The sequence below is a fragment of the Panthera onca genome, chromosome C2 (assembly GCF_046562875.1).
Source record: "Panthera onca isolate mPanOnc1 chromosome C2, mPanOnc1 haplotype 2, whole genome shotgun sequence".
NCBI lineage: Eukaryota > Metazoa > Chordata > Mammalia > Carnivora > Felidae > Panthera > Panthera onca.
Window position 1 is genome coordinate 94,053,105 of NC_138347.1, and position 27,885 is coordinate 94,080,989.

General features: G+C 39.4%; 1 protein-coding gene across 8 annotated transcripts in view; it reads right to left on the reverse strand.

The window, feature by feature from the left end:
- Positions 1-27,885, reverse strand: part of FNDC3B (fibronectin type III domain containing 3B) — a 409,006-nt gene that overhangs the window by 163,399 nt on the left and 217,722 nt on the right. For all 8 annotated transcript variants that reach the window (XM_060640759.3, XM_060640755.3, XM_060640756.3 and 5 more), the window contains one exon: positions 5,937-6,013. In XM_060640759.3, coding sequence (XP_060496742.1) covers positions 5,937-6,013 — 77 coding nt within the window. The remainder of the gene's footprint in view (positions 1-5,936; positions 6,014-27,885) is intronic.

The window sequence follows — 27,885 nt, forward strand, 5'->3', positions numbered from 1 at the left end:
AAGGAAAAATTTGCTTCATACTGCGCAGTCTCAGTATGCATTTAGGAAGGCAAAGTCTGCCAAACTTTCACTGAAATTGTTCTACCAGTCTTCATCATAATATCATCTATCATTTACTGAATGCCCAATGTGGGCTACAGACCTCACGTAACATTTCTCTGAATTCTTACCTCTACCCTATCAGGTAGGTATTCACATATGTGGCGAAAATATTTGTCGAAGTTACACAGAAAGTAGCCGTGGTGAAATATGGTGGAATTTGAAAGCAGGCCCCTTCAAGTATTGTCCGTATTCTTCCCAGCTGTAGTATTCACCCTAACACCCCCAGTTTCAGCCCTAATCACATTCATAATTGTTTTTATATAAAGGAAATAATGGTGATGAGTGTGATAAGACTAAATTCCCTCTTATCTAAGTCTACTTTCTTACAGTTGAAACAAAACTTAGCCTCTATTTTCTCTTAGGTTGAAAAGCTCAGGTTACTTTTTCCTCAGACGTCCCCTAGCCTCTCACCAAAAAGTAAAGCACAAAACACGCACACGCTCTAAGACATGAAAGCCTCCAATATCAGAGATTATTGGGTTGAGATGACAAGATTCCACTGCCCTCCTATCCCACCCTAAGTCCACACTATCTTTAGGTCCGTGGATTCAGTCCTTCTCAACCCACAACAGCCTAGATTGTGCTGTTGACCGCACCCAGAGCTGCCTTCAACACGAAATGTTTGTCTTTCGATAAGATGATCTGTGCATTGCTGACATTTGTATTTTACCAATTTCATCAACTTATCCTGAAAGCACTTTCAGCTATCAAATTCTGTAAGGAAGACTGTAATCCAGAATTTCTCCACCGACTCAGATTAGAGTTACTGACGTAACATCTTTAATCACCGCCCCCTTCGATTTTCTTCCAATGATGGACTACCTCACAGGTGAGTAGCTGGTGTTTTAGCCCTGGAGATGCACGAGTAGGCACACCACACACCCGCACTCACGTTGGCAGAAAGCAACGTAACGTAAAGCAAATATATACACCAAGGCAGGATGATGCTGACTCTGAAATCACAACACAGAGGGAAATAGGTCGGTGAGCTCCGAAATGCTTAGGGTGCAATCAATCCTCCTTCTACTCAGGGCCTCAGCTTCCTTCCATGTCAAATTAAGATGGCGAAAGCTAGAGACGTAAAGAAAGCATTTGGCAGGCTAGTTCCTACCATACACAGTAGTTACTAGCACCATTGCGACCCACAGCAATGCAGGCTGGCCCATCTTCCCCAGCTGCCCCATTGTTTGTCGATAAATAATTAGTAGCAGTCACTACCTTCCCCCTCTCCCCTCTCTTTTATAAGAGCTTTGTTGAGATATAATTTATATACCATGAAATCCATCTTTTTACAGTGTCTGATATAGACACTTTAACCGAACGACCAGCACCTTGGTTTAAGTTCCAGGACGGTTCTGTTACCCCCCAAAAAAAGGAGCAGTCACTCCTCCCCGCCCCCGGCAAAAGCCCCTCTATTTTCAGCGTCCATGGGTTTGCCTGTTCCAGACATTATAAATAAGTGGAATGATACCGTATATGGCTTTTGTGTCTGGCTTCTTTCACTTGGTGTAATATTTTCAACGTTCATCCACATTTTGGCATTTATCAGTGGCTTCTTTTGGCTGAATGATATTCCATTGTATGCATATACCCCATCAAGTTTATCCATTCATAAAGCCGATGGACATCTGGGTTGTTTCCCTATAGGGGCTATTAGGAATTACCCTGCTATGAACATTCACCTCAGAGTTTCTGCGTTAACACGGGTCTTATTCCTCCTGGGCATATGCCTAGGAGTAGAATAGCTGAGTCATACGGTAACTCTATATTAAACTGTTTTAGGAAATGCCAAATTGTTTTCCAAAGCGGCTGTACCATTTTACATCACCACATGCAGTATATAACGGTTCCAATTGTTTCCCATCCTTGCCAACACTTGCTATTATCTATCTTTTTAACTACAGCCATCCTAGTACGAGTGGAGTATATTTCATTGTGGTTTTGATTTGCATTTCCCTGATGGTTAACAATTTTCAGCACCTTGGCAGCTCTTTCTGCCCACGGGTCCTGGCCCCATGCTTTAATAAAACCACCTTTTTGCACCAGAAAAGAAACAAACAAACAAGTAAAAAAACAACATTCAGCATCTTTTCATGTGCTAATTGGCAATGTATACAACTTCTTCATAGAAATGTCTATTCTGATCCTTTGCCCATTTTTAAATTGGGTCGTTTTTTTATTCTTCAGTTGTATCTAGAATATATAAAGAATCTTACAAGTCCCTTCTGAAATATATGATTTGCATATATTTTCTCCCCTTCTAAGTTCCTTTTTCATTTTGTGGATGGTGTCCTTTGGAACACAAAAAGTTGTAATTTGGATGAAATGCAATGTATCTGTTTGGTTTTTTTTTTTTCTTTTGCTGCTTGTGCCTTTACTGTCAAATCTAAGAATTGATTGCCTAACCCAAGGTTATGAAATGTTCCTCCTAGAGTTATTCAGTCTTAGCTCTTAACACTTAGGTCTATAACCCACTTTGAATTAATTTTTGTATATGCTATGAGGTAGAGGTCCAACTTCAGTCTTCTGCATTTGGATATCCAGTCCCAGCACATGTGTTGAAGAGACCATTCTTTCCTCTTCTGCACTGTCTTGGCATTCCTCTCACTCTTAAGTCCACATTCAGAGAATTTCATTCTTGTAGATACACATCCCTTTGATCTTGCTAATTTTCCAACTGCCAGGTATTTTATTACTCTACTTGAACCTCTAAATCTTTGAAGCAAATCTATGCTACATTTACTTTACTTCAGCTTGGCCAGTCACTTACATTTAAAAACATTTATCAAGTACCTACTATCGGGTACCAGACAGTATTCTAGATTCTCAAATATAACCCCAATGAGGCACTAAGAGTTCTTGAGGATGGCTATAAAATTATACTGTATTTCATGATGGAGAGGGCGGCAAAGCACCAAAGATGCTGAAAAACAGAACCGCGATTTCTGTGTTGGAGGTTTTTGAAAGGTCACACTGGGGAGGGCTATTTGAATGAGAAGGATGACTGAACTGTCAGACCAAGAAAGTCTCTAGAGTATTCTAAGAGAGAAATAATGGGTACAAAAGTATGTAGTTGAGAGAAGACCTGTGATGTATCCAAGGGACAGAAGTTTAAGGTGGTAGCAATGTAGGCCAACAGGAAAAGGTGGCCCTCAAAAGGAGAGCAAAGCTAACTATTCAAGATCCATCCTCTATACTAGAGAACCTGAACTCTGCTTCTATGTGATGTACACCCAACTCTAGATCTGAACGAGGGAGCCATATGTATTTGAGGAAAAGAACTGTGGGGATACAGTGCAGAGGTGATGCACATAGGGACAGACCAGTATTGGGCACTTCTCAAATATGTCCAGCCAGGAGAATTTGTGTGTGTGTGTGTGTGTGTGTGTGTGAGAGAGAGAGAGAGAGAGAGAGAGAGAGAGAGAGAGATTCTTTCCACAACTACATGACAAAATGTACTTTGCTCCTTAGATTTCTTGGTGATGACAAGTCTCTTAAGACATTTTACTCTTGGTTCCACCTTCCCCATTTCCTTGAAGGATATGTGCTGTGCGCTTTAAAAAGATATTGTATACACATTCTACCAATGCAGAATTTCATTGGTAGAAATGTCAGTTTTCTTCCATATGAACAATTGGTTTTAGGGGCGCCTGGGTGGCTCAGTCGGTTAAGCATCCGACTTCGGCTCAGGTCATGATCTCACGGTCCGTGAGTTCAAGCCCCGTGTCGGGCTCTGTGCTGCCAGCTCAGAGCCTGGAGCCTGCTTCAGATTCTGTGTGTCTCCCCCTCTTTCTACCCACCCCCCCGGCTCACACTCTGTATCTCTCTGTCTTGCAATACTAAATGTTAAAGAAAAAAAAAATTAATGAAAAGAAAAGCAATTGGTTTTACTCAGACAGACTTCACTGCCAGGTATCAGTAGTATACTTAACGCTGGGACTCTCTTCTGATTCAGGAGCCCAGTCTAAATGAAATTGAACACATGCCTTACAGACTGCTTTTTTCTCTTTTCTCAACTGAGCATCCAAATTATTCCATTTCTACTATCCTTCCAATATCCTCTAGCATTTTCTGCCCTAATTCTCAGTTGAGAAAGTATTGCACTACGTTTCTATCATCAGTTTTATGAAAGCGAGTTTACAGTTCTGCTATTAATCCCTCTTCCCGGATTCTCTATAGAAGTTTTCAGGGAATCAGAAATATACCACGGGCTAAAATTTTTCTGTTTTTCCTAGGACTCCCAAACAAACGTTTTGTAGTGAGTGCAATCACAGGAACACCACTAGCAAGGAAAAGCACACTGGAGCTTCTCTGCCCTAGAATGTCCCAACTTTTAACTGCTATTCCTTAAATGGACCTTTAGTGTGTGAAAGGAGGTGTTATTTCTGCTGTCACAATTGTGAGAACTGTACACGGTTCAATGGAATGAAACACTTCCTCAAAATAAATGAGGAGACATAATGGAATTCTACATTCCTGTTCTTTTCTGTTAATTGACTGCTGACGTGAACGTGATCCATCATCGCGTGTCCTGGCTGGAGGGGCCTGCTCTGCACCCTTTCTCCTTCTACTGATTCTTATTTACAAAGACTTGGGTAAAACAAGTCATTTAATTGCAACAGTGGGGAAACTGGCCGACATTTTGACTATTCAAAAAAAAAAAAAAAAAAGATGTCAAATTGGCTCATGTAAAAGTAGGGATGGAAAAAATGAAATTATAGTGGCTGCACTATGGCTCAGACAGTGAAGAAATCGCTAAGTTTTAACATCAGAGAAGGATAAATCTTTGATTCCTGCCTGCACTTTAGCAATTTTCCTATGTAACTGCCAATTTTTTTCACCCTAACAAAATCATTAAAAACTGAAAATTACAGATTTTAAACCACTTTAAAAGCAGACAGAGGAAGAATAGAAAGGGACAAAATCCAGAATATAATCCAAAAAATGTTAATGCAATGATTCTCTTCCATGGGTAGTAAAATTATAAATATTTTCTTTTCTATTCTCTCCTGTCTTTTCTGTTTTTTTTTTTTTTTTTTTTTTTTTTTCCTAAGGAGCACAGAATGCTCTCGTAAGCACACAAAGAAAGAACAAAATGGGCAGAGAGAAAAATAGTCAATTCGGCATCTGGAAAGGAAGCTGTACCGGGAGAGAAGGGACGTGCTCATCCTGCAGTGAGCACGGGACAAAACGAAAGTTTGTACAGACATCCACGTTCCAGGCACCCTGAGCGTCGTAAACTTTGTCTGGTTTCTCCTTTAGCATTTATCCTGACTTCTTCTCTAATCCTTCCCACGTACCTCTGAAACCGCTATCGCTTTTTAAATTGCTATTGCTATTTTACTAAGAAAAATTATATCTCAGAGAAATGTTAAGTCCAACAGCAGCCAAGTTCTCCTCTCATCATACTCAACAATTCACCAAGCCCAGGTGAGGACACATTGCAGAGAAATGAGACTCCAATCATAGAGGGGCAGACCCTATTTGCTTTAACAATGTCTCCTTTGGTATTTTTACTAATTAAACCTATCTACCAATTCTTTCTTTCCAGCAAATTGTGGTACAGACAGAAGGAAATCTCTCCGGCATAATCAGGTGTCAACGCACCTTGGCTGAGGACAGCCTAGGCGCCCTACTGTGTTTCTCTCTCTCTGGCTCCCCGGCCACTTAAGAGGCAAGACTTGGGAAGGACTATGTGGTGCTACAAAAATGATGGCAACTCTAGGATTACCCTAACGAAATTACTTTTGAGGTAAGTTTTTAAGTTGTAGCATATATTCTCTTGAAACAACGACAGTGCCCATAATGAGCGGAGAAGTCCATCCAATGGTTACCTGTGAGATGTAACCTGGAGGCACATGGATGGGGGGAATGGATCCATTAGGTGACATCATGGGAACTTCAGCAGGTCCTATAAGAGACAAGAGTAAGATATCAAGAGTTGAAGAAACACACATTATTCAAAATGATATTGGTGTTTTAAAAATATTATCAAAACTGAAGAGAATTAATTACTTGGACTAATTTTGAGGAAAAAAAATAGATCCTACTGTAAAAGTAGGCATTGTCAGGAACACTCCTGTCAAATTTACCTGGATCATTTCAAAGTAAAGCATTCAGTTAACAAGACATTATTTCCAAAATATTAAATTCAATAAACGTTAACCACATGTCTACGGAAAACAAAGAGTAGCAGTTACTGAAGTCAGTTACCTAAGACATAGTTTGAGTTAATATTTAATTACAAAGAAACTGATCATCATAAGGTTAAAATCAACTTCTAACACCCTTCCAATGATCCTGTGATTAAATGATTTCCCTAGAAGTGCAAGAAGCTCACGGTCACTGGTTTTTAGTTTGGTAGCTGGCTGCCCTATTTAGCAACCCACCGCCCAAATGTCCGTCCGAAGCTGTGTTTCTAGTCTGAGATGCGACTTCCTGGCTCCAAGTGCCTTGTGTTGTTTATTTGCTTTCTCCTAAAGTGTGTTGTGCTGCGGGCAATTAAAATTGTTTGGCTGTAACAAAAACCAAGAGAAAGACAACACTTTTCTTGGCAAAAGAAGACAGATCCCACTACCCAGTGCTACATTTACACTGGAAGCATAATGCACCTTTCACCTGCGAGTACAATCCAGGGTTATAAATACTTTGCAGGGGAGGCCAGTGCAGGGTGTGTGGAGGGACAAGGATACTGGGTGCCTATCAGCAGGTCTGCAAGTACAGGGTAAAAACTAGGAGCAAGGCAGAAAAGATGCTAATCTTCACGTAAAGCTCCATATGACTAGAGCATTCACTCCAGCTCCATGGACAACATACCAAGCAACTAAACTATGTGATAAGTTCTGAACACATACAAAACCACAGCAGTAACGCACATGCTGACACACTGGCAAATCAATGAAAGCGAAAGACAACGACGACATGAGAGTGGATAATTGCGTGACCCCATTCCATTTTTAAGTGCGACTTAAACTAATCCAACCACCAGCCACTGAAGGCACTTTCCAAATCATCTTCCAAATCCATCGTTCTCTTCAGCCTCAGCATTTTGGCCCCAGCCATCAAGGCATTTAGACATTTACTAAATTTTTATTTGACTCACTTAAAAAAACACATCGGCAAGTATTTCAGCCTTAGCCTGAGCACTGTCTGTGAAACCCAAGGGTTAATGCACTCAAGCTTTATAAGCAGGTGTTAAAAGCATGGCCTCTGACTGGTTTCAGTCCCTAGCTCACTATTCACACTGGGTGTGTGACCTTAGACAATTCATTTAGACTTTCTGAGTCTCACTTCTCAACAGTTACAAACGAGAATAACAATTCCTACCTCACTAGGTTGGGTTTAAAGACTAAGTTCAATAATACAGGAAAAAGTGCTTAGAGCACTGCGTGGCACAATAATGGCTCATCAAAATCGTTACAATTTTTTTCTGTTTATTTGTAACTTTCTGCTGTGTCTTGTTTGTTACAATTACACTGAGTACAATTTTTTTTTAATATTCCATGTTCCTGTAACACAAAATCAACAAGAATACATTTGATGTATTATTGACTTAAGAGGCAAACCTTGCTCATCAGATAAATATCAAATATTTCACAGTACAGACTGTGAACAGAAATGGTACCATCTCCATAAAATATTGCTTTTTAATCATTGAAATATACACCAGGCAAACAGTCTCTTAACCCCAGACATGACCCCTAAAACTGTTAAAGTCATTTGTATAAAATGCTTTAAAGCGTGTAGGACAACTAAGTGATTTACAGCCAGAAAATGTTTTCTTCCCTGCCTTGATTTCGAAAGTAGCCAAATGACTTTAACATGCTTGTTCCCCCTTCCTCTTGTCACTGTCCTCAAACCCTTTCAAAGGGCATTGCAAAATATATAGTGATGGCTCCCAAAACTCAGCTGTGCCTTGGAACCCCAAGGTTCCTCTCCTTTCTGAAATACACCGCCATACCCACAAGCATTTAGGAGCGTAAGAGCTAGCAAAATGAAATCCATTCACAATGGTGGTATGAGAAGTTAAAGTTTCTCCAAATACTGATCTCCTAATCAGTGAGTTTACTGCCTCTGCTGAACTGTTTGTGTTTGAGAACCCCCCTGATATTATTACTACCCTTCCCTAATGAAAACAAAGTGCTCTTACTAAACTTCTAGGACTACTAGGTTCCTTTTGATTTTTTAATCAATACCCTTTAATCAACACACAAGACGTAAATGATACAGCTCTTAGAATATGCTGAAAATTATTCTTTTCTTGTTCAAACTAACACTTGATATATTGGGGGAAGGAGGAGGGAGCCACACACTTTTCTCAAACCAATCTCCTCTCTGACTATATTGGGAAAGCACTGAACTATTAAAACTTTTCAAAAAAAATTTGAATTTCTTATGTATTTGGAAGCTTTAATTAAACACTTACGTTACATATAGGTAGATATGCACAGATATGTCTATGTCAATTAAATAATCTAAAAACAAAAGTAAACACATATATACAGTACTTCCAAACTATGGTCAGATTTCTTTTTGGGGGAACGTAATTAAGAAGCAAGCCCAGCTAGAGACCGCATGAACTCTTCCATAGACAGATGAAAAATGTCACATGCACAATTTTTAGAATGGAAGAAGAATGTTTGCTGAGAGCCAAGTAACCCCATGAAAAAAATGCCTTGGGTAATTTGATCAATTTCAGGTTTTAGCCTATGACTTCAAATGTCAAGAATTCCTTTTTTCCCCCCACTGAACAAGATGTGAAACACTAATAAGAACCATGATTGTTTATAGTCATTAAAAAATTTAACTGCAATATGCAAGTGCATGGTCTCCCATCTTAAAAGTCTGCCAGCATTTGTTAATGATTTTTCATTTGCTTATAGCAAACCTTGAACAAGAAAGGCTGGAGAGCAGTGTAGTCAATCAACAGTAATTCCTACAATGATGCGAGGACTATACTCCCACATCAAAGAGACTGAAGGAAAGCCCAGTGTTGTATTTTTAGGACCACACATGTCCATGGAGAGATTCTGAGCTCCTGCCAAGGCTGTGAGGACATTCTGCTTCCTCCTGCTACCAGCGACCCCCAGAGTTCACACACGTATATAACCCATGCTCTGATGCTATACTCAGAACCTTCGCCCATTCTGGGGGCAAGGTTAACTAGATGGACTTGAGCTGAGCATACAAAGGAGGGTCAGACACGTAAGAGTGGTGGAAAATTGGAACGCAGGGTATAAATTATCATTTAAACCAGCTTTAGAAAAAGGCCAGCTATAAATAAATAACTATCCCACAATTTTGGACAATTTTAAATGGTATTTTAAAAAGTGGAGTATTCACCAATAGGTAAATAAGCAGTGACTAAACACACTTAGTGTATTTGTCTATAAACTGATACTGTGTGCCCAAATGGCTATTTTCAACAATAGTCCTTAGTAGCAATAGATCACATTCTTATCTTAATAGTCAAATATTGTCTTGTTCAAAAAAGATGTAAGGGGGCTGAAATCACAACATAGCAAGATAAAAGAAACTGAGAAAAATAAAAGCAAAGGCAAAATAATGATGTGATAAAATCCAATAAACCCTATAAAAGTGACCCTCGTGTCTTTCTAAATAGCCAAAAGAGACATTCTTGCCAGCAGTGGTCCGAAGGATAAGTCCCTAGCTAGCAGGTAAGCAGATAATTATAGTGCAAGTCACTATCAGAACAAATGGTCTACATCAAAGTGTACTGTGCTGCTTGTCACTGATCTAAGACTGAATATGAAATGTGAGGTTTTCTGATGAATTTTGTAAATGTCTAATAATGAATTTCCAATTATTTATGGTGACTCAAAACATGTAGACAAAATAAGAGATTGTGCAGGCGCTTTGGGAAACTTTTGACATTTTCTTTTTTTTTTCCTTTTTTTTAAGCTTATTTATGTATTTTGAGAGAGACAGAGCGCAAGCCAGGGAAGGACAGAGAGAGAAGAAGACAAAGGATCTGAAGCGGGATCTGTGCTGACAGCAGAGAGCCAGACATGGAGCTAGAACTCAAGAATCGTGAGATCATGACCTGAGCCGAAGTCAGACGCGTAACCAACTGAACCACCCAGGCGCCCCAACTTTCTTTTTCTTATTTTCATTTTTTAAAATTATTCCACACTGATTAATCACACAAGAGAATGAAAAGGAATACAAAAATAAGGCACAGGTCCTCAAAACAAACATCCTAACTTCAAAGAAACTTAAAATCTAGTGTATACCAGAATCACCTGGAGTGTTTCTTAAATCTAGTTTCTAACCTCTGCTTCCCACAGTTTCAGAATCAGGTCTGGGGCAGGTCCCAAGTATTAGCATTTCTACCAAGTTTTCAGGTGATACACATGCTGCTGTCCAGGGGTCACATGTTGATAACCTATTATTTAGTGGGTTAAAAGATGATAAGCACCCCCAGCTAACATCATACCTAATGGGTAAAGACTGAAATTCCACCACCCACAACATCAGGAACAAGACAAGAATGCTCACTTTCATCACCACTATTCAACAGGACAATTGGGGGTGGGGGGGGAAGAAGAGGCATCCAAATTGGAAAGGAAGAAGTAAAACCAGATCTACTCACAGATGACATAATCCTGTATGAGGAAAATCCTAAAGATTCCATAAAAAATTACTAGAGCTAATAAATGAATTCAGTAAATTTGCAGGGTACAATGCAACACATAACTCAATTGAGTTTTTATACACGAGCAATGAACAATCTGAAAAAGAAATTTAAAAAGACCAATTCCATTTACAACAGCATCCAAAAGAATATCTAAGAAATAAATGTAACCAAGGGGGGTGAAAAACTTTGACACTTAAACTACATTACTGAAATAAATTAAAGACCTAAGTGGAACTAAAGAACACCTAAATGAAGACATGGGATGGAAACTTAGTATCGTTAAGATGGCTACTCAAAGTGATCACACAGGTAATGTAGTCTCCATCAAGATTCCAGTGGCCTTTTGGGCAGAAATGGAAAAGCTAATCCTCAAATTCATATGGAATTGCCAAATGCCCCAAACAGACACAAGAATAAATTTGGGCCTCTACTTGACATCATATACAAAACTTAATTCAAAATGGATCAGAGACCTACATACAAGAGCTAAAACCATAAAACTCTTAGAAGAAGACAGGCTACATTTCATGATGTTGAATTGGACAATGAATTCTGAGATCTGATATCAAAAGCACAAGCAAGAACAACAACAAAAAACCTGGAATTCATCAAAATTAAAAACTTTGGTGCAGAGGACATTTGTAAGAAAGTGAACTCACAAACTACAGAATGAGGAAAAATATTTACAAGTCATATATCTGATAAGAGACCTGCATCCCAAATATATAAAGAATTCTTACAAGGCAATAAAAAAATAAACAGCCCAATTTAAAAATGGGCAAAAGGCTTGAATAGACATTACACCAAAGAAGATATACAAACAGCCAACAAGCATGACATGTTCAACATCATTAGTCATTAAGGAAACACAAATTAAAACCACAATGAGGTGCCACTTTACGCCCACTCCAATGGCTATTCTCAGAAAAATGGAAAATAAGTGTTGGGGAGGATGTGGAGAAATTGGAATTCTTGTACACTGCTGGTAAGAATGTAAAATGGTAGAGTCCCTGTGGAAAACAGTTTGGTGCTTCTTCAAAAATTTCAACATAAAATTACCATATGACCCATCAATGTAACTCCTTGGTATATAACCAGAAGAATCAAAAACAGGAACTCAAAGACATATACACACACATTCACAGCAGTACTACTGACAAAAACCAAAAGATGGAAAGAGCCAAAAGGTCCATTCAAGTATGAATGGATAAATAAAATATGACAGAATACAAAGAAATATTATTCAGCCATAAAAAGGAATCAAATATGCTACAATGTGGATGAAACTTGAAAACATTATGTTAAGTGAAAGCCAGTCACAAAAGACCACATATTATATATAATTCCATTTATATGAAATATCCAGAATAAGTAAATCAAAAGAGACAGAACTCAAATTTGTTGTTTCTAAGGGCTGAGGCGGGGGAGGGATCTGGAGAGAAACTGCTTACTGGGTGCAGGGTTTCTTTTAGGGAAGATGAAAATGTTTCAGAATAGAACTAGTGATTACACAGCACAGTGAATTTACTAATTTACTAAATGCCAATGAATTAAAAGCGTTAACTTTATGTTATGTGAATTTCACTTCATTTTTTTAAGATGATGAGCATATAACCAAAAAAAAAAAAAAAAAAAAAGGCGGGGTGGGGGGAAGATAGTAAAACTGGAGTTACTAACAAATTATCAAAAAGCAACAGAGTAGAAGTCTCCTAGAGGACATTTTCATTCCTCATACATTTGTATTTGGGAGGATGCTATTTCAAGATGCTGTGCTATGCAAAGACCAGTAAGATACATTCTCCATCCTCAAAGGACTGATAGTCTAATTGTGGGGATACGGACATATAAACAAACGCAAGGAGGCATTTCAGGCGCTGTCTAAATTCAGCAAGATTTTAAAAGATTATCAACCTCTGGACACATTAGTAATTACAGAAATAAGCATTTAAAGGGCCCTTTGGATTTGGTAGAGTAGATTTAGTCGCTTCTAATTTTATTTTCCTTCTGGAGTAAATTTTGTTGTTCCTTAAAACGCTGCTAAGTCATTTTTCCGTTAGGTGTAATTTTCATACAGAAGCCAGGTATAGATGGCACATTTCCATGGCTCAGATAGGCTGGTCTCTCTAACCTGGAACTACTTCTTCCCAGAGGCATTCTGCCAGAGAGGAAACAGGCTGGGAGCAGCAGAATCTGAACAGCGTGAGGAAGAAAAAGTCGTGAATCTAAGGAGGCCTGGGTTTGAATGAACCTTATCACAGTCTAGCATGACCTTGGGCAAGTTTCTTAAAATCTCTCTGGTTAGTACATTTCTGACTTAAAAAAAGGGATGACAAAGGCTATTTTCAAGGTTGTCCTGAGGACTGCAAGATGTAACGTATGTAAGATACCCTAGCACGGTGCCTGGTCAAGTAACTGTATTTGAAAAGCAACTTTACCATTGTGCTGCTAGAAGAAAAATACTGTATGAATAAAGAGATTAATAGTGTGCAATCATTCACCACAGAGACAAATAAAGAATTACAGTTGCTCAAATGAGCAAGTTAATTGTTTTTTTCTTGACATTTTTTTCTTCTAAAAACACATTCGCATTCTGTACCTTGGAAATAGTATCCTCCATTAAAAAAAAAATGTAATATATTCAAGATATATCAATTGTGATTTAAAAATAAGAACCAAAATTTAAAAAGGGAAGGATGCATGCTTTCCCAGAGTTATCTACTTCTCCATCCTATTACTAGCTCTCTACCTCTCCCCAAATTACCTGTTATCTTTCCCTAATTTCTAGGAAACCTTAGAAAGTTGGGTGTGCCTAACTTTCAAAAGTCCTGAGACAGCTCTAAATCAAAGGATCAGCCCTTGTTTTCTGCAAGTCGATCCCCCACTTGTCTCTGACATTGGCTTCATTACAAGAATTTCTAGTCTGGCTCAGCCATTGTCCTTAAGAGTAGCAAGTGACCATAACAACAAATTGCCTAATGACTAAACATTCCTGCTGAAATCTTGTAGTCAACCACTCCACCAAGAACCAAAACTGAATTACTGATAGGATTCATAAATAATGGGTCACCACCTCTTATCACTTAACCATTTCAACACACAAGGAGGTGCTTTGTTAGTTATCTGGCCTGCTTTGCCGATTTGAAATGCAAGTCTTTCCTTTCCAAATGTTTCTCTTGGAACTTGTTTTCCTACTTAGCTGTTAAAAGGGCATGGGGAATTGGAAGACAAGGGTTTAATTCTCACATGAGACTAAACTGCCCAAATCCCAATTTTCTACAATTTCAATAAAACTAAGATATATCTACCCAATTTACCTTATCAAGTTGTTTTAAGGCCTAAATGCTAATAAAATCCACATAATTACTGTGTGATCAGAGTTAATATTTTATTGAACTCCATAAACCCTTATCGTACGAGATGCCATAAGGAATTAAAAGCCACAGAGAGGATTTTACAACACGTATGTTAACAATAAACTACTATAAATAAGCAGCAATTGTTTTATTAGAGGCCAAGAGCTCTAGAACTGGAAGATAAAAATTATCCATGGGGTGGGGAAGGGAAGCACTGAAAACTCTCAGTGACTGGGGCAATCAAGAGTCAAATCAGTTGGTGAATCCGTTCACAATAGGCATGATGATCTAACAGTTTTAAAAAGAACTTGATTTAAATTCAGGGCTTCAGAAATGCACACTAAAACTGTCCAAGCTACTAGTACCTTGAGAGGCCGGTAACACAGCCCTCCCCTCCTGATTTTACAACTCTTGATTGTTGCTTTGTTCAGTTCAATAAACCTTTGCTGAACCCGGTCTAGTTGCCAGAGCCCGTGCAGGATGCCAAGGACACAATGACATTGAAGAGAACAAGCATTTCTGTTCTTAATTACGGAGAGAATGGCATGCAGAATGAGTAATGCGCAGGTGCACAGAAGTGCGTGGGGGGAGGGGGGAACCCAGCTTCGTGTCCTGCGTTTGGCCTGAGGCTTCTGTGACAGACACTCTGTAGCTCAGCATGGAGTCAGGCATATAGCCCAGACAGCTCAAGCAGCGGGACTATTTGGTGCAACTCTGGTCTAGCAATAGAAATGATTAAAGAATTACATAGAAGACCTATGAGAAATAGTTCAAGAAGTTGCTCTTTGGGAAAAACAAAACAAAACAAAACAAAACAAAAACAGAAAACAGTGTGCTCACAACTGATGCTGAAGCTCGACCTCCCAAGGTCTCTTGGCCCCGCTTTCAAGTTCACCTTTACTGTCTTATCCAAATGTGGAATATATGTTACCAGTCTACAGAGGAAACACATCCAGTATTACCCTGCTAATTCAACTATCTAAATGAACACGGAGATTCAGTCTGTCTTTGTTTTGATTTGTAATGTCAGGTTTTAATGGCAGATAACCCATGGACTTGCTTATTTATACTTAAACCAGAACTTTATAATATAAACTTCAAAGCTCTCAGGAATGATACCAATACAACTCAATAATACTGAGAAAGGGTTTCTGATATTTTAAAAAAATTTTTTTTAACATTTTTTTTTTAATTTTTTTTATTTTTTTTTTTCAACGTTTTTTATTTATTTTTGGGACAGAGAGAGACAGAGCATGAACGGGGGAGGGGCAGAGAGAGAGGGAGACACAGAATTGGAAACAGGCTCCAGGCTCTGAGCCATCAGCCCAGAGCCTGATGCGGGGCTCGAACTCACGGACCGCGAGATCGTGACCTGGCTGAAGTCGGACGCTTAACCGACTGCGCCACCCAGGCGCCCCTTTTTTTAACATTTTTTATTTTATTTTTGAGAGAGACAGAGACACAGTGCGAGCTGGGGAGGGGCAGAGAGAGAGAGGGAGATATAGAATCCAAAGCAGGCTCCAGGCTCTGAGCTGTCACCACAGAGGCCGATGCGGAGCTCGAACCCACGAAACTGTGAGATCATGACCTGAGCTGAAGCTGGCTGCTTAACCAACTGAGCCATCCAGGCGCCCCGGGTTTCTGATATTTTAAAAAGAAAAGCCTCTGCAAATATTAGCAGCAAAGTTAAAGGTATCAAAAAGGGCATTAAGCACTTTATTTCAAAGCCTTCTTTCCCAGCATATGTTCTTTCTTTTTTTTTAATGTGTATTTATTTTTGAGAGAGGGAGGAAGAGGGAGGGGGGAGAGAGAAAGAGAGAAAGACAGAGAGAGAGAGAGAGAGAGAGAGAGAGAGAGGGCGAGCAAGCATGGGTGCACCAGATTGTGAGTGGGGGAGGGGCAGAGAGAGGAGACACAGAATCTGAAGCAAGTTCCAGGCTCTGAGCTGTAAGCATAGAGCCTGACGTGGGGCTCAAACCCACAGACTATGATATCATGACCTGGGCCGAAGTCAGATGCTTAACCGACTGACACACCCAGGCACCCCAGCCCAGCATATTTTCTATCATGCCCCTCAAGAGCATTAGCGAGAACCCTCGTCCCTTCCCCACACACGGTAAAGAGGACCACTTCACCCAACAGCTGGTATTCCAACTAGTAACAAACTCAAGAGGGAGTTACCAAGAACAGTGAGTCAAAAAAGCTGAGCATAATTCCAGTGGAGCCCTCCCAAGCAGTTCTCATTAAGTGTAAAAATTATTTAGAGCAGAGTATTTTAAATTTCATTCTATATGTCCCAAGCTAAGACACAAACTGCTGTTTTTAAAGAAAAGCATTAAAGGCTATTAATTTTATAGGGAAAAGGATCAGAAAGATTGTTGATTAAAAGGTGATGGCTAGGAGAGCAACTGAGGATGTGCCAGCAGGAATGGGCAGAATTTATTCGCTGTGGCCCTGACGATTTTAAAGGGGTTGCCTTCATTCTCTCACCAGTTTTCACTGCTCTCCAGGAGGGTTAAAAGGGGAAGAGGGATGAATAAAATGTCCACTCTTCTTTTCCAGACCCCCACTCCCACCCCAAATGGCTGGCCACAAGGCCCTCCTCTCCCAGGGGGGGACAGAACAGTGAGCAGAATACAGGACAGCAAATAGTTTCTTGCATAACAACTTTGTGAAGCACTCAGGGGCAAGCGTGCACTTCCTATGCTATCTGTGCTCTGCTTCACAATTCCAAGGTCATGCTCTAGTGGGGCAAGTCTGAAAAAAGTACCACAATTATTAACCAGACAATATGTGATTTCATTCCTTACAAGCCACTGGACATTATTCATGTTACAAATGAAAGAACATTAAAAACATCACCCACCTGAGAGCTGCATTACAAATAACACTGATGTATAGCTTTACCAACGTATCATTACTCAATGTATTGAGGGGAGTGCAATTATCCATTGCTCTAATGAGGTTTACAAACCAAACCAAAGAGGATCCCCTTGAACTATTCTCAGGGTAGCAGTTTCCCTTGCAAGAGAGCTTGCCGAAAAGGGAAGTCTTTGACAACACTCTAAAGGCATTTTATTGACAACATCCCAACACGGTTTACTAGCTTAGTTCTTTTAACTCACGCACCTGAAATCTCAATGCAAGAGAGCAATATCTGAGATCCATGGAACAGAACTACTTTCAAAAAAGCAACAGTTATTATGGAAATGGAATTAAAAAAAAAGGAATTTAATGTTTCATAAGACACCAATGACAGTTTACCTGCCTGACGCCATTTTCTCTCCAAGCTAGGAGGCCTGCTCCCGCACTCACAAGTTCCCAATGTCAGACTGGAAATTGTCTCTCACAGCCAAGACCAGCAATCTTCTGAAATTAACTTAATTTTACAAAAGTGTTTTGATTGCTAATAAAACTTCTCTAAATTGTCCGGTGGCTGGGATCTAATAAGGGGTTTTGAAATGACAAGTTCAATTTATAGTTCTAGTCTCTGCCTTACCTAAACCACACCAAGGAAGCCAGGAAAGTAAATGAGAGTTCCTATACACCAGCCATGTTTACACAGCCTGTTGCTTTCACTCTTTTGTTTGTATGTGAAAAACAAAGGGCAGGCTGAGGACTGACAGTAAACAACACCACAAATAGGTTAGGCTCTCTCATTTGAAGTCTGATCAAAGGCAGTCAGTAAACACCTCTGAGTGAGTAACTGTGGGAAGGTTGGGTCACCCTGGCCAGCTATTTTCTCAGCTATAAAAATGTGCTGACACAGTTACTGTTTGAGGGGCAGCAGACTGCTTTATGGCATAAATACTTTCTAGTCCTGGCACAGTGGTTCCACAGAAACAATCTGACTGAACAGGCTACAATTTCACTCTCAAGAATGAACCCTCCCATCACTAAGGGGGCCTGAGACAAAGGAAAATAAAGGGTCTATGTTTAGGGAACAGGTTACCAGGAAGGTGTCCCCACTGATACACAGCTATTTTTTTCTAAGCTGAAAAAGCAGCAGGCTTCTCAAAGAATGGATCTATTTTGAAGTTATCTCATCCAGACACCTACCAGCCCTCAGTTTGCTAATCAGGAATGACCAAGACTAGGCCTACACCATCTGAGGATCGGTAAGAAGGGGAGAAGGAAAACTGATCAATATGTTCAATAAAAACAAACAAAACTACATCCAAATGGGAATCTCACATCTGGTACTAGCAGTGGTTAAACAAGACCATAACACATGCAGATATGCATGATACACAAAACATGAGCAAGTCAAAAATCCCTTCAAGGTAAAATATTAGGACTGTACCCCTTCCTTTCTAGACATTCCTATTCAGATTGAACTGTGAGCATCAATTTTTGTCTTTTTCTCCATCACTGCCTTTGAGAAACTACTGTTGTTGTGTGACTTCCCTTCCCCCTGATTTCACCTATAAAATAATCCCCAGGTATATCTGTGCACCTGTCCTGAAGTTCAACAAGACACTCCTTCAGCCTCATACTTACCAAGGAGTACCAGGTTCACTTTTATTTTTTTTTTTTTTAAGTTATTATTTTTTTTTTTTAAACGTTTATTTATTTTTGGGACAGAGAGAGACAGAGCATGAATGGGGGAGGGGCAGAGAGAGAGGGAGACACAGAATCGGAAGCAGGCTCCAGGCTCTGAGCCATCAGCCCAGAGCCTAACGCGGGGCTCGAACTCACGGACCGCGAGATCATGACCCGGGCTGAAGTCGGACGCTTAACCGACTGAGCCACCCAGGCGCCCCCCAGGTTCACTTTTAGAAGACGAAAACAATGTCAAAATATTTGATTCAAAATTTCCCAGCCACAGGTATGAGGTCAGGTCTGTTGGGCAATGTGTTGCTAGAACTAAGTGAAGGCAGGTAATGAAAAGGAAGAGTTTGGGATAGAAAGTTGACCCTCTCTTTGAAAAGAGGGGAGGATCTAGACAGATAACCTAACATGGAAGAAGGGGTAGGGGAAGCAGGAAGAGAAAGCAACCTGGTGAACTTAGTCGGGGACAACTACAGACCAGGCAGAAAACTACACTCAGAAAATATTATGGCCCCAATTAATCTCAACTGAATTGTTTTCCAATTCAATTGACACATTAAAAGGTCTGTGGTGGGGGCGCCTGGGTGGCGCAGTCGGTTAAGCGTCCGACTTCAGCCAGGTCACGATCTCGCGGTCCGTGAGTTCGAGCCCCGCGTCAGGCTCTGGGCTGATGGCTCGGAGCCTGGAGCCTGTTTCCGATTCTGTGTCTCCCTCTCTCTCTGCCCCTCCCCCGTTCATGCTCTGTCTCTCTCTGTCCCAAAAATAAATAAAAAACGTTGAAAAAAAAAAAAAATTAAAAAAAAAAAAAAAAAAAAAAAAAAAAAAAAAAAGGTCTGTGGTGACGGCACACACACGATATTTAAAATGGCAACATATAAAAAGCATCACGGGAGGCTGGTCACTGGTTCATTTCAGCTTTCAAATGGAATTTTTAAAAGCTCTTCTCTTCAATGTACTCCCCACCCCCAAACCAAGTGGTGCTCAGTGGAGACACGGGTTCCCATCTGCAAGGCCTTGGGCAATTCACTTAACTGTTCATGTCAACGGTTTCAAATACAAAGTGGAAAAAAAAAAAAAAAAGGAACCTAATAAATTCTATGTTTCCTTCAACAGTAATATGTTACATGGCACTGGTGTCATTTATATCTATGCTTGCAATTCTACAAAACAGCTGTTGGTTGACAATCCCTAAAATCCTTCTAGCTAGGAGCCTCAAATGTGAGTTACATTAGAGTCCCTGAGGCCTGGGGCGCCTGGATGGCTCAATCAGTTAAGCGTCCATCCAACTCTTGGTTTCGGCTCCGGTCATGATCTCACAGCTCTGGAGATCAAGCCTTGCCACCAGGCTCTGTGCTGACAGTGTAGAGCCTGCCTGGGATTCTCTCTCTCCCTCTCTCTCTCTCTCTCTCTGCCCCTCCCCACTCATATTCTCTAGAAAGAAGGAAAGGGGTGGGGGAGGGAGAGAGAGAGAAAGAGAGAGAGAGAAAGAGAAAGAAAAAGAGAGAGAGAGAGAGAAAGAAAGAAAGAAAGAAAGAAAGAAAGAAAGAAAGAGAAAGAAAGAAATGAATCTCTGAGGTCTTTTGGAAATGTCAATTTCCAGGCCCCTGGAATCTGCTTTTCTTTACAGGCTGGCTACCTGTCCCTTCCTCCCCACCTCCCACCAACCACACATGGCATTGATTTTGATGTAGGTACTCTATGGACCAGTCACAGGAATAATGGCCTAGAAAAAGCACAATAAAGAGGCACCTGGGTGGCTTAGTTGGTTGAGCACCTGACTTCAACTTTTGCTTAGGTCATGATCTCGCAGTTTGTGAGTTCGAGCCCCGGGTCAGGCTTTGTGCTGATAACTTGAAGCCTGGAGCCTGCTTTGGATTCTGTGTCTCCCTCTCTCTCTCTGCCCCTCCCATGCTTGTATGCTTTCTCTCAAAAATAAGTAAATAAACAACAACAAGACAGAAAAACGATTTTTAAAAAAAGAGCACAATAAATAAATAAAAGGAAGAAAAAAATACGCACATACAAGAACCTTAAAACACATCTCATCTGTACTTACTTTAAGCAAGCTTAGCTGCCTTTCAATTTCAGCACAACATTTAAAAGTGAAGAGGGAAAACAAGACAGCAGAGTTACATTTTATCCTATCGATGGGTATTTAATTGATTATATGTCAACAAAGATGACTGCAATTTGGTAAGAACTAGTCCTCCAGGTTTAAGGATAATAAAGCAACCATCAGTATACTGCAAGACAACAACAAAATGACCACAGGATTTCCTATGATACAGACTAATAATAATACAGGCTTCTGAAGAAACAGTCTATGTAATCAATCCATTCATTTACATGATTACTGGCCACCAGTGATAGTTTACTATGAAACTCAGCTTACCTAAGAAGAGGTAAACAGGTAGAGCAGTTGATTAACTTCTTTAGAAATGTTTTTAGTGGAGAGCCAAAATCAAAGAATCAGAATTCCCCTGGGGTGGGGAAGGATCTTAAAGGTTATCCAGTCTAGTTCCCCCTTTAAGGATTGACCTGCCGAAGAAACTCTAGCAAGTGGACAGAATACTTCAAGTAATGTAGAGTTTGCTTACTCAAAATGTAGCAGATTCCATTTTTTAGCAACCTTAATTGATAAATGGCTTTCCCTTTGTTAAAAGGAAAACCACAGGCCCAAAATGGCGTCACTTGGGTTAAAGCCCCAAATCTGTAAACCAAGACTTAATGCCTAACCTAGCTGCAGTTTCAGCCCCTCAGGAATGTAACCTTTAACCAGTCAATCAGGAATTTTCTGGCCGGCACCAATAAGGTAATCTGTCATGTGGGCCCTCTTCATCCCTCAAAGGAAGATAATGTAATCCACCTACTGAAACCCTTCTGTCCTCAAATGAAGATGAGCTCAACTGAAACAATACATTCTTCTGTTGATGATTCCTTGTCTTAGCTTTGAAAACCTTTCCCTTTCTACACCTCTTTGGAGTTCCCATCTACTTGCTAGATGGGATGCTGCTCATTTCATTAATCGATTAATAATGCCAATTAGATCTCTATAATTTACTCAGTTGAGGGGTTCCTGGGTGGCTCAGTCGGTTAATAGACCCTTTCTTGATTTCAGCTCAGGTCATGATCTCACAGTTTGTGAGCTCGAGCTCTACATCAGGCTCTGCAATGACAGTACAGAGTCTGCTTGGGATTCTCTCTCTCTCTCATTCTCTCTCTCTCTCTCTCTCTCTCTCTCTGCCTTTTCCCAGCCCCCCTCCCCTTCTCCCTCTCAATAAATAAACTTAAAAATTTTTTTGTTAATGTACCAGGTTGAATTTTTGTTATTTTTAATAACCTGTTAACAAACAGAAATCTGAATTCTCTTCCTAACAAACAGACTAAATGTAACCTCAATCCCATAAAACAATTCCTTCAGATACTTGGAGAGTTAAATCTTATCAGACCTCCTCTTCTACAAATCCACTTGGGATTTCTTTCTATAAAATGGCTTCCAGTACAAGCCAGGTCAAGATGGATGGCTCAGGTCAAGATCCCAGGATCGGAAGATGGAGCTTCGTATTGGGCTCCTCACTGAGTGTGGAGCCTACTTGGGATTCTCTCTCTTCTTCTCCTTCTCCCTCTGCCCCTCCCTGCTCATGTGCTCGCTTGCTCTCTCTCTCTCAAAAAAAAAAATAAATAAATAAAAGACTTCCAACTGGATTCCCATGGGTAACTCTAATAATCTACCTTTCTAAGGCCCTTTTTTAAAATCAGATTTTGGAAACACTGCAGTCTATCACTCTGTAAGTACAAGATGTGGATTACCATCATTGCACTAGCCTACTCATTGGCCGGAACAAACCACCTCTCCCCCTCACTATGACCATCTGACCAATGAGAATAAACTGTCAAATCTTCCACCCCTCTGGTAACCCATGGGCACTTGGGGACTCAATCCACTGTCATTAGGCAGAGTTGAAAACAGGGTACTGACAAGTTCAAATCTGAAGGAGATCATGATGTCACTGTTTTTTCACTAAATTGCACTAAGTTATTGATATCATTTGGTATTCAAGTCAGCACTACAGTCACTATTTAAATAGATTTCATATTTATATGCTGTGAGTAATTCTTATGTTGTAGGAAATCTTTTAGATATGTTTTTGGGTGTGTGTATGTATATTATCATATGAAATCATAACAAAGTTCACTTCCATGAAACAGTTTTATTATCTGTAACCGTAATTCAAAAGTTTCTGTAACAGAATAGTCAGGCACTAAAGGACAAGTCTGATTTAATCAAGATACTTTCTAATCTTCAATCCCAATTTTTGCATGTGTCAGTGGCAAATTTCAGCTCTAAGAATGTATATAAAAATAATGACAAAAGGGGCACCTGGGTGGTTCAGGTGGTTTAGGGTCTGACAGCTGTCATGATCCCAGGATTATGGGATGGAGCCCCAAGTCAGGCTCCACAAAGGAGCATGGAGCCTGCTTGGTATTCTCTCTCTCCCTCTTTCTCTGCCCCTCTCCCCCACTCGCATGGGCGTACCCTCTCTCTCTCTCTCGGAAATAAAAAATAAAAATAATGACAATGATTCTACATATGGATAACCCATCTAAAAAGCAAATAACTTCTTAGCTGACATTTCTCTTATTGGAGACAGGAAAAAGAATGCTTTCTTCCCTAAAACTGAGTTTATTCTCCTCAATATTCACACCCATTTGGGTATTTACATAAAGAAATCTTTTCATTTTTTACACATGGCTAGAAAGTTTTTTAAAAGTACCACAAAAATGTAGACTCTTAAGAATAAATATAACAGCTTATAACATAGTGGGGAGGGGGGTGTCTGTAAATACTTCCCTAATTAAATTTCATGAACTTTTTTGAAAGTACCAATATAATTCATGAAATATTCTGGAAAGGTTTTACTCAGAGATTTTCCTTTTGTGAGAACTTGTTTCTTCATTTTACCCTAGTCTGTATGGGTTGTTTCATGAAGACTGTTCGTGGTATAATCATATTGCTATGGGCTTATAGCAACTTACAAAACTCTTAAACTGATGAGGGTCACAAAGCGATTACCCTTTTGAAAAATAAAACAAAAGTCATTTGTGTTTATTAGCAGTCCAAATCTGGAATCCCTACTTTGATCCAGTAGAATAAGAAGGGGGAAAAAATGATGCATCTTTTTATGTATACTACAGGGTCATTATTTTATAAATATTATTCTGCCAAATCTAGGACATCACTGGAAAGATGCAAGAAGATTTTATATGTTACTAAAAAAGACAATACCACTGCCTAAACTGTATTCCATTGACATTCAATCAATTGTAAGATGTTTGACAATTTAAAAGATGTTAAAATGGGAGTGGAAGTGAGCGCTTTTCATTAAAATAAAAAAAAATTTTTTTGAGTCAGAGAGAGAGCATGAGAGGGGGAGAGACAGAGAGAGAGGAGGACAGAGGATTGGAAGCAGGCTCTGCGCTGAAAGCAGTGAGCCTGATGCGGGGCTCGAACCCATGAACCGTGAGATCATGACCTGAGCCAAAGTCAGATGCTCAACTGACTGACCCACCCAGGTGTCCCGAAGTGTGCTTTTCAAAAATTAATGAAATACAGTATACAGTTTGAGAATAAATAAAGAAATGAGCAAGTTCTTACACCTAACTTAGAGAGCTATCCAACAGTCCAAAGTTGCCCAGTGAGCACGTTAAGAGCTTCACGGACACAATCACAATATTTGGTTGTGAACAGCCCAACATGCATCATTCAAAAAACCCAGCTTTAAGTCTGGTGTCTCAGAAACCACAAAAATTCAGTTCCTGCACAAAACTTTCAAAATGCAATGATACAGTAGCACCTAAACACATGTACCTGACCCTTCTCTCCTTTTAACTTCAAATGAGGATCCATCACACTTTAGTTGATCTCTTATACAATATTCCTATAACCAATTCTTTCATCCTACTTTAAATACCAAGAATTTTTATATTAATTTCTTAATTATCTAAAATTTACACAAAGATGAGTCATTATCCCCTTGAAGAGACCGGCAGTCTCACTACCCACTAAATCTAAAATTGAAGGTAATTTCTAAGATCAGCCATGAATCTAGGGTCCTCATATTCTGAACGCATACAACCATTGGTTCAGAAGTCTTAGCACAATTGGTTGGCAAAGCAAAAATTACTTTAAAAAAAGTTTGGCATCCCTGGGCAGATGGAGTATAAACAGTGCTAGGAAAGTTCCGACATCCCATAAATTCTACAATACGTCTGATTTGTATTAAAATGCCATGTCTTACAAATACATGTGTTTTCGAAAACTCAGTCTCAACCTAAGGAAAAATATTGTTTTATCCCACATTTGAAAGCATTCTACATCCCTCTTAGTCTCATTAATTCTTGGGATATAATAACCAATAAATGATTAATACTTTCTTCTAAAAAATTAAATTATACTCCATCTTCTCCATTTGCTTCCTACCTACCCCTGACCCTGTCCCCCTACCCACAACCTCTGGATGAAGGCTATATGGGAAGGAGCTTAAGATAAATACATGTATTATTATCCATGTTTTCAAGAAGCCATTTCTGACAGTGGACAGGAAGTATGTCTACCTAACCTATGATTGCTGTAACCACATGGTAAATTAACGTTTGAACTACTATTGTTCTCTGGTAGTTGGAAGAAATGCCAGGTTCCTTCAATTTGTGCTTTATCATATCCTCTGTTTTCTTGCTCCCAGGTACTCCTATCTAAATATTCTTATTAGTGTCAGCCAAATGAAAGGAAATAAAAGTTCCGATTTTAACTGCCAATGTGCAGTCCTAACCTGGGCTTTACAGAATGAGAATTACCAGGAAGTTAAAAGACAAATCTTCTCTCTAAAGACTCTGGAAAAAGAATTATTGTTAATGCCCAAGTTTTATTTAGTTATCTTTTAATGTCCTAATTTTACTAAATTCACTACTCACAAAGTGATTCGTGACATCTGGAGAAGTCTAGCCTATCAAAATTTACCAAATAGAAACCTACCTAACCTAGAAGCATATATACACAAAAGCAAAAAGTGGTCACATCTGATCCACAGATGCTTTGGTCACTTTTTCCCCCTGTCATTTCTCTTGTTGATTTGATATTCGTGGTCCATTTGCTCTAGATGATTGGGGAGGGAGTGCAAATAATGCTATCACTTACTTCTACTTTTTTTTTTTTAATGTTTATTTATTTTTGAGAGAGAGACACAGAGACAGAGAGAGAGAATGAACGGGGAAGGGGCAGAGACAGAGATGCAGAATCCAAAGCAGGCTCCAGGCTCTGAGCTGTCAGCAGAGAGCTCGACGCAGGGCGGGGCTCAAACTCACGGATCGTGAGATCATGACCTGAGCCAACGTCGGACACTTAACCAACTGAGCCACTCAAGCACCCCTCAATTACTTCTACTTTTGAGTGCATATCAGGAAAAACTAACACCAAAGACGTTTTCTGATTTCACATAAATTAACATCTTTAGTTGCACTTTATAGACTAATCCTAAGACAAACAGAAAAGACTGCTGAAAAATGGATGGCTACTGTGAGAATATTAAGGTGGTGGTGATCATAAATGTTCAGAAAGCTGGATAGAGAATTCTCTGGGTGTGAGGCCAAAGCTCCACAAAAACAGGTTCAAAACGGGTGAAACAGACACAAGATACATAAGTAAAATAAACAAAACTGACAAAGGCAAAGGCGGCCAAAACCAAGCTTCCTATAATGAGGCAGAAACCCGCGCTATACTTTCTGTCACGATGTCTCTCCAGAAACAAAGGAAACTTCAACAAACTTTAGTGTTACGGCAAACCCAATACTAAAAATTCTGTAGAAGTTTCATGGGCTCAACACATTTGTAAAACTTTTTATATCAGCTACAGGGCTTACAACTACATAAAGCATCACAATATGTGTGATCTATTTATATGTTTTATAACTGATTTTGTGGAACACAGTCTCTAGGATATACTTACAAACGTACTTTTTGATGGGCTCCTAGAAATAAGTGACAAGACTTGCCTATCGTTATTCATGCAAAACTACTTTGACTCCTCTTTAGGAGTCACAGGACCTCCTCCTCTTTACTTGGTGCAACATTTCAGAAGACCAGTAACTACTAAAATAACATTAGTGAGCTGCAATAAATGTAACTCCTATAAAAATCATCCTAAACTGGTCAATTTCAATAACCTCTACTGTCCCTTGAGCAAAACTAATTATGCTCCAATAGTCACATTACCTTATAGCAGTAAAAGTCTAAAAACATTGCTTCCAAACCTTATGCTCCTTATTACTCTCTCTCATCACATCATAAAGGAATATATGGTTGAATAATTTGTATATCTGCTTTTCATTTTTTTTTATGTACAGCGCACAAATGTATGCAAATAGCCTGATTTTATACTAAAACAGCTCAAAATGATTCATTGGTTTTGAGTCGACCATCAAGATGCCAATTAAGCACTGAACAAAATGTATTATCACCCAACCCTATCTACTAGACCACAACAATATCATTAATCAATTTACAATCATAACTACCAAGGAATAAGTTAAATATGGAACATCTCTCTGATAAAAACAGAATCAGGAGAGGGACAAATTCCTTTACCTATAGAATACATTATCTTTCTGAAGTGATCTCAGCTTCCTAGTACTTGCATTTTGAGCAACTTTAAACATTTATCCAAGCCACACTTGAAAGCAAAGGAAAGGTAAATTGAAAACTGCAAGGAGAATGCACATTTTTTTTTAACATACAGTGTTTTATTAGTTTCAGGTGTACAATATAGTGATTCCACAATTCCATACATCACCTGGTACTCATCGACAAATATACTCCTTAATCCCCATCACCTATTTAACCCATCCCCCACCCAGCTCCCCACTGGTAACCATCAATTTGTTCTCTATAGTTAAGAGTCTGTTTCTGGATTTGTCTTTTTTTTCTCCCTTTTGCTCATTTACTTCTTAAATTCCACATATGAATGAGATCATACAGTATTTGCCTTTCTCTGACTGACTTATTTTGCTTAGCATAATACTCTCTAGCTCCATCCATGTTGCTGCAAATGGCAAGATTTCATTCTTTTTAATGGCTGAATTATATTCCATTGTAGATATACAGACACAGACATAGACATAGAGATATATTTAGATAAAATCACTTCTTCTTCATCCATTCATCAGTTG